Consider the following 10,915-nt stretch of genomic DNA (forward strand, 5'->3'; position numbering starts at 1 on the left):
CATCAAAACAAAACAAATGTTTTAAGTTATTCTCATACTTCAGCATCATCTGGTGTTCTATTAGGTCTCTGATTTTCTCTCTGAATGTTCTCTTGCACATCACTGGCAAGCTTTTGTGCCTTGTCAGCTTCTACATCCCAGTCAATCCTCATAATAAACACCACTAACAACGCTAAGCATGCTGACAATCCAACCAGGAAACCTAACAGCAACCCACCAAGCCCGAGTCTTGCCTTAAATGCTAAAAGCACAGCCACTGGCAAGGCCAGAAGATAGAACCCACCAAGATTGGAATACATGGCCAACCATGGCCTAGCTGTTCCCCGTACAACACCGCCACATACTGCTAGAGGAAAGTTTATTACTTCTATCAAAGCCATGAGCAACATCATCTTCTTTGCACCTCTTATAATGCCCTTGTCATGGGTAAACAAAGGTGCCCAAATACCTCTACCTCCTACCATCGCCAAGCCACCGAAGAAACCCGATACCAAGCTCACGGCCAGAGACACATATGCTGACCGGTATGCAGGGCCTGCTTGGTTGGCTCCAAGTTCATTGGACACGCGGATTGAAGCACAGGTTGCTAAAGTAAGCATCACAGAGAACAGCAGGTAGTCAAAATTTAGCACAATGGCTATCACTCCCACTGCTTGCTTGGCGTTCGCCAGCCGCCCTGTGAGCAAGACCAGTATTTCCCAGCACCACCATTCAAGACAGGTACTAAGGCAACATGGGGCAGAAAGCTTTAGCAACCTGAGCCAGTCGTATACACCCTGGTCTAACCATCCTCCATCCTTCCACTTTCCTCCTTTTCTATTTTCTGTCACCAACACGTATAAAGCTAGAAAAACCACAACTATAAGATCGGTTATCCATATCGACATGGACACCCCCTCAAGACCCTTGGCTTTTACAAGAAAGATGTTGATAGGTAAGTGTAAAGCTAGAGCTAAACCTGAGCTGAACATTATAGGAAGCGTTATACCTTGAGAGCTCAAGTAGGCTTTGAGAGGACAAAGTAAAGATATGACTGCTAAATCAGGTAGAAGATAGAAAAGATATGTTCTCGCAACAAGTGAAATGTCTTCCTGTTGGCCGAAATGGATGAGGATTTTGTCCACATTAAGCCATAAGAAAGATACAGGCAGGGTTATTAATAGCAACACGAAGGTTGTCATGAGAAGTGTCTTATGGAGTAGCCTAAAATTTTTAGCCCCATAAGCTTGACCACAGATAGGTTCCATGGCACCACAGAGCCCATTCAAGACAGAGAAGCCAGTGACATTAGCAAAAGTGAACCCAAGAGTTCCACCAGCTAACCGGAGCTCTCCAAGCCGGCCAAGGAAAGCGGTTGTGATAGCTGTCTTGGCAAACCATGTCAAATTCATTGCCAATAAGGGAAGGGCCATCCCTCGTTGCGTTCGCATCTCTGAAAGTACTATTTGCGTAAGATTTGCAGGCCATTTTTGTGCGGTCAGTGTATGCGGTGGAGAAGATTGAGAAGTTTTGCCAACAGTGTTCTCTTCAAATTTTGGTATTATGGTAAACATAATGGCTGAGCAAAATGGATACGAAGGTTGATACCAAATTTATAATTACGTCGAGCGCAGTTGGGAACTCTGTTTTGAGACTCCTTAGATAAGTTAGTTTAATTTTGAGTGCATGAGTTTCGTGAGGGTAGTTTCTAAAGAAAGCATGGAATTGTGGCTTTTGAGTGCTTGCCAATTCAGGAAGAGAAAATATGGTGGTCGGAATGTAGTGGGTGCTGAGACTGCAAAGGACCATAACATATATATAAGATATTCCTTTTAGTTTGATTTTCATTCTTCCATATACTAAAGAAAAATGCTAAAAGTGGATTCCACCAGCACATTCAATTTTCTAAATCCATTATCAATAATTAATCTCAAGTAGTGGATATTAAGATTCAAACTGGCTAAGCTCACATAAAGAAAAAACTATCCTATTAATTTTAAAGTTAAACATAACTTTCATAGCAGTTTAATTATTACGATTATAACTTTTTTTCTTCATATAAATAGTTCTTTTGTGTAAAGAAAAATATATAGTTATGTTGTGAAAATAAGTTCTAATATTTTCCTATCTCAGTTTTTATAATAACGATCCAAAAAAAAAAAAAAATTTAATAATATACATGAAAATTAACAAATAACAGATTCAAATGAATTTAGTTCTACTCTTCTACACAGATTCAAAGTCGAGAATATATATTGAGCATCTAGCAAATTTTCTTAGGCCAGCCACCGAAAAACTTGCATATAATATACTACTGATCTTATCTTTAGGAACCTAAATTAAGTTCATTTCAACTGGACAGAGTACAAAGTGGCACTACTTATTGATTTGGCAGCTCAAACTTCAAAAGAAAGAAAGAAAAAAGTAGCAGTTTACTTTGTGTTGGGTTGGAATATGCTTAGTTTGTGGAAATTCGAATGCTCAGTTCTAGAAAATCTCAGTTACATGAGAATTGGAATGGAAAAGAAGATAAAGGGTGTGTATATCTGTAGCAATTCAGGGTAACTATGTTGAGGAAGCAGGAAAAGAGAAAAATAGTTATAATGATAAAAAAAACAAAAACTTCTATTTTTTGACACAAAAGAAAAGAAAATGAATTGGCCAACTGAAGCACTGAAGGGTTAAAGATAATTAAAGGTGCATTGATAATAGAAGGTATTGTCAATTATTTCTGAGTCCTGGCCAGGGCTACATTTATTGGGAGTGATTGGAAGCTATGTGAACGTTAAGCTTTTTTTTTTAATTTTTTTGAGGATTATTATTCGGTACTCTCTTTGAATATCTTTTTTTTTATATATATATATAATTAGACCACTTAAGTCGTTTACTTTAATTAGAAATCTGTAATCTACCCTAATAAATAATATATATTATTAGTGATTGTACCATATATACATTTTTATCAAAAGTAATAAGTGATGTGAACTAATTATAAAGGGAATGTCTAAAAAGAGCGTCCAAAATAGAGTGTTGCTAACATTTATCTTTTCCAAATTCACCAATTATTGGAGTTATATGGTCATACTTTTTTCCTTTTATTTCCTCCTGCTTTGCCAGTTTCCCCATTTATTACATTAAAAATAATTTCATTAATACCTACTTAGCAATCTCTCTTCAGTCTTTCCACAGTCGGGGGAAAGAAAATGGCACAAAATTTATGTATTTATTTCTTTTCATATTTGTTATAGCAAAGGAGGGTTGGAAATTCGAAAATAAGATGATAGGGTAGGAGCATAAGGAAATGGAAGGAGACGGGCCTATGAGAAAAGAGAGTAGTGGTATACATCAATGATTGATAATATTTCCCTATTTCATATTACCAAAAGCTCTTCTTTTTTTCCTTTTTATTCTTTTGGCGTGACTGTCCACAATTAGAGTAACAGAAAAACAACAGGATCAAATTGCATTTGTTACTTCCGTTACGCCTCTAAACTGGAGAAGGACAATTTTAGAGGGGTCATTAAGGCTGTCTAAAATCTAAATCATGTCCCACTCATGAAATTAATTTTCAGAAGGAGGGCAGGAATTATTATCGTCTAATTCCGTCTCACAAAAATCAAAGTGAGCTTCTCACCATCAGAGTTTTATTTTATTTATTTATTTACTGGGGCCAACAACAAAGTCTCCCTAAGATTTTCAATCCAAATGAAAGGAACGAGTAGCACAGCAGTAGGAAATATTTCGAAAGCATAGTACAGACAGGAACTCAAACAACACTTCATTTACGTGACGCCTTTTCTTCTTTTACAACAAGCGCGCACCGGTTTGCTTTCCACTTGTGCCCCATCTTACAGAGCTTGCATATCTGCGTTATCTCTAGTGCTGGGTGTTCCCATTCTTTTAATGTTTCCATGATTGGATATTTATGAATATTATCTCAAGTGAATTGTTCTTCTTTGGATAATTGGTGCATCAAGTGTTGTATTATTTTTTTAGTACCAGCACTAGAATTAATGATTCCATGCTATTCATGAGAATGCATCACTACAGTAATCAACCTAAGACTGGGCATCTTATACTCGCAAATTACGAACTAAATTAGTTACTTGTTGGAACTGAAGCTCCATTCGGATTCTGCTTATTATTTTTAAAAAAGAGGTGTAGATAAGAATAAACGAAAGGCAATGCGATGCGATCTTGGAAACAAAGAATCGGTATCTTAAAAGGATGGTATTTGGTAATTCTGGTTGGATATGGTAGATTTAAGATGCTCTACTTTTCTAGTATGAATGTACCGAGTATCCTAATAAAATAGAGATCATCGAGAATTTAGAACGAATGCTACTTTAACAGAAACATAATTGCACATTCTTTATTTTAACCTCATTAGCTTTGCCTTAAAGAATTCGAAATGGAAGTTGGGCTTGAAAGATTTTTGTTGTAAAAGCTTGACAATTAATGATGCGAAGAAAATGAGCATCAGAATTAACCTGATGTAGTTTGTCAAGAGAGTTGGGTGAAGGGAACTATTCCTAAAGGCTGGCCATTGATTTAATCATCAATATTCGGAAATGCAATCTTGATCTGCCACACTATGCACTACGTCGCGGCAAGGATGGGGCATTTCCATCTTTTTCCTGAAAAAAGGAAGAGGAAATCTGGTTTTGTCATTTCCATTTTTCCAATGAAAAAGGTAGAAGCACCAAAATCTGTAAATGCCCACTAGCACTAATTGATAAGACTGGATGTGGGATCTGTCTAAATAAAGGGAAGGTTGCTTTATGAGGTTCATTATTGTCAATGCACAACCAAGTATCCAAATTAAAGTTCTATGATAGAGACATGATTTTATTTATTTAATTTCGGGGTCCTATTAAAACTTTATAAAGATGTTATATTCGGTTAATTTCTTGAAGAAAGATGGTACAGGAATTTACCTCAGCTAAAAAGGCTGGTAAATTGGGTCCATGGGATTGATTTGTGATCCATCCACCACCGAATAATGAAGGATAGTTCAAAGTTAGGCCAAATTCCATTAGATTGATTTTCAGGCTTCAAACCTGATTTCAGAATACAGAATCTGGTTAATACAATACCAGCTACCAATTATAAAGATGTGAGGCCACTTGACCATTACGAGTCCTTATATATTATGTAATTCTATCTATTGATGTGGAAAAACCTCATAGTTTTAGTGGCTATATATGCATGGAGAAGTTGACAGTTGAATTAATTAGTACTATTATGATTAATATTGGGTCATTATGTTGACAGATTCATTTTTAGTCTACAATTTATTAGCATCCATAAACTTTTTAATTATTATCATTAGAGTGCTGGATACATTTTGCCTCCGTTCTTAATGATTCTTACAAGCTCACGGATTGCTTGCAGATGTCACTAATCACTAATGATTAAGCTCAAAGTCAAAGAGGGTTATGAAAGAGAACACTAGCAATAGGTGAATGCTTATCCTATATTTGATTCTGATAAGAATGAAGTTTTATATAGCCAAGGAGCTTCAACAGGCACTGACTAGCCTATGATCACAAATTAGATGAATTATAAACGGTTGTAATTTATAGTAACTTTTAATATTTTTATTTTTTTTATTTAAAGAAAATTTACAAAATTTAGGTCAAACTTACACTTCTACTAACAGTGACTGACAGTATAATTGAGGTGTGTGATCGAAGGGTATTACACCCTCCATTACACCTCATTGTAGATGTATATATATATATATATATATATATATATATATAAAGAAAAATTATAATTAGAGATGGTTTACAATAGTTTTTTTTATTATTTCTTGCCTATTTTTTCAAGTACAAAGTAGTATATATAATACAATTGTGGCTTGTACTGTTCACGTAAAATTAACCACAAAAAGTTAAGGAAAGAAATAAATCAAAGATACAGCTTGATTGTAGTTTCAACCATCAACTGAACTATCAAAAAATATAGGAAGTTGTTGCTCCTAGAAATCTTGAACACCAATCATATACTTTGACTTTATATGGGAATAATTTTGAATGAGAATTATCCTGCCTTATCTCTCCATTAATCATGGAATATGCTTTATGACTCCCAAAGCTCACTCAATTGAATCAGAGTTGCCAATACCCTCCCGCAAACTGAGCTGGGGACGAAGGCACAGTTTGGGAAGAAATCAAGCCAAGGTGGCCTTTGGCACAGATTTGCTAAACAGATCAGCAACATGATGAGTCGAAGGAATATGCTTGGTGACAAGAAGTCCACGAGCAACACGTTCATAAACATAATGGTAATCTAATTCAATATGTTTACTACGAACATGGAAAACTGGATTAATAGTGAGATAAAGAGCACTGATGTTATCACAGTAGAGAGTTGGAGAGGGTGAACCATAAATGTGAAGGTCACTAAGAAGATAGGAAAGCCAAGTGAGTTCAGTAGTGGTGTGAGACATAGCTCGATACTCAGCTTCAGTGCTGGAACGCGAGATGGTATGTTGTTTTTTTGCGCACCAAGAGATGAGATTGGACCCAAGAAAAATACAGTAGCCAGTAGTAGAGCGTCGGGTTGTAGGACAAGCAGCCCAGTCGACTTCAGAAAAACCAGATAAAGTAAGCGAGGTATTGGAGGTGAGATGTAAACCGGTGGAGAGTGTGCCTTTGAGATACTGAAGGATGCGATGGATTAATTTTAAGTGAGCAGTCGTAGGGGCATGCATGAACTGAGAGACATAATTGACACGGTAGGAAAGGTCGGGTCGCGTAAGAGTAATATACTGAAGAGCTCCAACAATGCCTCGATAATAACTGGGGTCTGCAAGAGAAGGAGCCGATACAAAAGGTTGAAGTTTGATATCCAATGGTGTAGACATGGATTTGCAATTCACCATATGAGACCGTTCAAGAATTGTGAGAGCATAGTGAGACTGAGAAAGATGGAGACCACCAGATGTAAGGGAGATAACAACATCAAGAAAATGATGAACAGGGCCAAGATCTTTCATGGAAAATTCCTGACTTAAAGTGTGAATAAAAGAGTTAACAAGTATAGAGGAAGACCCTATGAGGAGTATGTCATCTACATATAAAAGCAAGGCAAGTACACCTTGATCAGAGTGACGTATAAAAAGAGAGGGATCAACAAGACTACAAAAAAAAAAACCACAAGAAAGTAAAAAATTACTAAGTCTATCAAACCAAGCATGAGGTGCTTGTTTAAGCCCATACAAAGCACGTTGCAACTCACAAACATGATTTGGAAACTGAGGATCTATCACACCTGAAGGTTGGGTCATGTATATATCTTCAACAATATGACCATGCAAGAAAGCATTTTTGACGTCCAGTTGACGAATAGGCCACCCTTTTACAAGAGCTACGGTTAGAATTAAACGAATCGTACCTGGACGAATGACGGGAGAGAAGGTCTCTGTGTAGTCAAGACCATTAATCTAGTGGTAGCCTTTTGCAACAAGACGGGCTTTGAGTCGATCCAAGGTACCATCTGGTTTCAGTTTTGTTTTAAAGAACCATTTGGAGCCAATGACATGCATATCGGAAGTGCGAGGGACGAGTTTCCAAGTTTGATTTTGACGAAGAGAAGTGAGTTCATCAAGCATGGCATTTTTCCATCCGGGATGGGACAAGGCTGTTCGAACTGTATTGGGTTCACGAGGAATTGCGGGAAAAGGAATTACAGTCAAAGCATATTTAGGATCAGGTTTGACAATACAAACCTGAGAGCGAGTAGTCATGGGTTGAGAAGTGGTTTGTGAAGATGGAGCAGGTATAGTAGTAAGAGACACAACATCAGGTGTGGTGGACACAGCCAGAGTGGAGAGTTCCGCACCTGACGGTAGGACATCATGATGCAGAGGAGGTAGGGACAGTTTAGAATTAGTGGGTGAAGTGGGTAGTGAATGATCATCTGTAGTAAGCGTAGACGAAGTGGTTGGTAAGGGGATGTCCGACAGAGAAAGAGAGCTGGACTCCAATGCGGGCATACTTGATTCAAAAATACTAGATGACAGCTAAGTATCAAAAACAGTTTCCACATAAGAACCTGAAGGAGAAGAGTAGAGGATTTAAAATGAAAGACAATTTCATCAAAGACGACATGACGTGAAATGATAAATTTTTGACTAAATGGATGAAAACACTTATAGCCTTTGTCTTTTTCACTGCACCCTACAAAAATGCATAAGATAGTCTTAGGATCAAACTTGGTATATTTTGTATCCCATGTGTATGGGAAACATTTTGAACCAAACACTCGAAGAGATGCATAGTCGGGATGATGACCATGCAACATAAAATATGGAGTATTAAAATTAAGAGAAGAAGATGGTAATCTATTGAGAAGAAAAACAGTAGTAGAAAAAGCTTCTAACCGAGGTATAGAGGTGCTTGACTATGAAATAATATGGTCATACCTAATTCTCTTATAATACGGTGTCGACGCTCAACCATACCTGTTTGTTCGGAAGTATATGGGCATGAAATCTGATGAACAATACCTGTGTTAAGAAAATGAGATGATAGGCGTGAATTAATAAATTCACCCCACCATCAGAATGAAATTTTTTTATTTTTTTATTGAATTGGCACTCAACATATTGTTCAAAAGCCAGAAAAGTAGTAAAGAAATCTGATTTATTAAGTAAAGGAACAATCCAAATATACTTAGTGAAATCATCGACTAAACAAGCATAATAACGAAATTTGCTAAGAGATAAAACTGGAGCAGGACCCCAGAGATCACAATGTATCTTATTAAAAGCATTAGAACTGGTGTATGTAGATAAACCAAATGGAAGTTTACTCAATTTCTCTAATTGACAACTATCACATAGATGATTCATTTTAGAAGGGCCTATAATTTCAATCAAGCCTTTATTGTTCAACAGTTGAATTGTAGAAGATTGGGGATGACCCAAATGTTGGTGCCATATTTCTGAACTGCCTGATTTGAATCGGTAAGAAAAATGTGCTTCTAGCACATTTGGCAAGACATATAAGTTACCTTTCCGTGTTCCTGTTATGAGTGGATAACTTGTGTTCCTCGTCTTTACATAAAAAATTAACGTCAGAAAATTCACAATTAATAGGAAATTGAGAAGTGAGTTGACTTACAGAAAGTAAATTCTTCTTAAGGTTAGGCACTAAAAGAACATCATGAAGAGGTAACACATGGTTTTTTTGTTTGATAGAGGACTTCCCAATACTTGTTATGGGTAAGGAAGATCCATCTCCAATAAGGATGGAATAAGTTCCATTATATTGATGAATATGCGTTAACATACCTTGATGTCCAGTCATGTGGTTTGATGCGCCAGTGTCCGATGTCCATTATGTGTCAACGATCGAGTTATCCAGTGTAAGAGCTGCAAGTGCTTGTGGTAGTTCATGATTCTGACTCGTTTTCTTTGGTAACCACCAGCAAATCTTAGTTATATGTCCATGTTTATCACAAAATTGACAGATAGCATCCTTGTATAAATCCCGTTCTGCAGCAGTCATCCTTCGTTCACCAGGTGGTGGAGGCCTGCGTTGTTGAGGATTAGCAGTATCAGAATTAGTTTTGAGCTGACCACGAGATTACTAGGCTTGAAACCCACGACCAGTTGAAGTGAAGGTATTGATTTGATTGCGAGATATAAAGGATCGATTTGATTTCTGATGTTGCCCATAAAAGGCTAAGTGTGGAGAGAGATGAGAAATGTCAGGTTGATTTGAGAACCAGTTCCGACGATGATCCAGATTTGTAATTGAGAGATCAGTTCCGAATATGTTAGTCTTGGAGGTTTTAACATTGTTGTAGTGAAAGTTTCATACTGTGGACCAAGGCTGGTAAGTAGACAAAAAAACTTTTCTTGATTTGAAATGGGTTTCCCAATGGCCGCAAGATTATCGCATAAACATTTGAATGTTTGTATATGGTTTGTAATGGTTTTATTTTCATCTTTGCACAGATAAGTGAGTTGTTAACGAAGTGTGAACTCACGTTCTTGAGAGTCTTGGGCATATGCCTCTTTGAGTGCGTCCCAAACTGCAGACGCAGTGCCTAACCCAATGACTAATCCGAGTGCTTCTTCAGAAAGAGTACCAATTATCTAGCCTCTAAAAAGCCTATCAGATTTTTGCCAGGCAACAAATTCTTTTGTTGGTGTTGATGAAGTAATGCTTGTGTCTGTGGTTTCTGAATTTGGTGAGGGATATTGTGGTGGAATGGGAGTTGTTGTGTCAAGATGATGTATCAGATCTTGGCTTTCTGCTAAGCCTAAGACTTGTTCTCTCCATAAAGGATAATTGGAAGAGGTGAGTTTCAGAGTAACAAAGTTACCCACATTGGGAGATAAAAAGGTCATGATATATATAAGGAATGAGCAAGACAGAGATCGTCACTCGCTCTGATACCAAAAAGAAAAAATAGAATTGGAGATGGTTTACAATAGTTTTTTTATTATTTCTTGCCTACTTTTTCAAGTACAAAGAAGCAGTATATATAATACAATTGTGGCTTGTGCTGTTCACGTAAAATTAGCCATAAAAGATTAAGGAAAAAAATAAATCAAAGATATAACTTGATTGTAGTTTCAACCATCAACTGAATTACCAAAAAATGTAGGAAATTGTTGCTCCTATAAATCTTGAACACCAATCATATCCTTTGACTTTATATGGAAATAATTTTGAATGAGAATCATCCTGTCTTATCTTTCCGTTAATCATGGAATATATGCCTTATGACTCCCAAAGCTCCCTCAATTGAATCAGAGTTGCCAATAATATATATATATATATAGATATAACAACTAGGAGATAGTATATTTAGCTATCTTAGGGCATCCACATTGAAGGATGGGTTGTTGAGAGATAACTATGATAGCTAAGGATGGATTTGGTAAAATTATAGCCAAATACAAATTTATGCTCTT

General features: G+C 36.8%; 2 protein-coding genes across 3 annotated transcripts; both read right to left on the reverse strand.

Moving 5' to 3' along the window:
- Positions 1 to 4: 4 nt before the first annotated feature.
- Positions 5 to 1,767, reverse strand: LOC8272450 (protein DETOXIFICATION 56). The gene has a single exon (XM_002509588.4). The coding sequence runs from the start codon at positions 1,551 to 1,553 to the stop codon at positions 33 to 35; it is 1,521 nt and encodes a 506-aa protein (XP_002509634.1). The 5' UTR covers positions 1,554 to 1,767; the 3' UTR covers positions 5 to 32.
- A 3,998-nt stretch (positions 1,768 to 5,765) lies between these two features.
- On the reverse strand, positions 5,766 to 10,466 carry LOC107262689 (uncharacterized mitochondrial protein AtMg00810-like). Of its 2 annotated transcripts, none has more exons than XM_025156542.2 (2): positions 9,281 to 10,466; positions 5,766 to 9,043 (listed from the first exon to the last, which is right to left on the reverse strand). In XM_025156542.2, exon 2 carries the CDS (start codon positions 7,271 to 7,273, stop codon positions 6,155 to 6,157), a length of 1,119 nt encoding a protein of 372 aa, XP_025012310.2. In that variant the 5' UTR covers positions 7,274 to 9,043; positions 9,281 to 10,466; the 3' UTR covers positions 5,766 to 6,154. The 2 variants fall into 2 exon arrangements, with proteins under 2 accessions (XP_025012310.2, XP_048229551.1); XM_048373594.1 differs by having other exon boundaries at positions 5,766 to 6,904; positions 7,381 to 10,464.
- Positions 10,467 to 10,915: the final 449 nt, after the last annotated feature.

Source organism: Ricinus communis, chromosome 5 (genome assembly GCF_019578655.1).
Source record: "Ricinus communis isolate WT05 ecotype wild-type chromosome 5, ASM1957865v1, whole genome shotgun sequence".
NCBI lineage: Eukaryota > Viridiplantae > Streptophyta > Magnoliopsida > Malpighiales > Euphorbiaceae > Ricinus > Ricinus communis.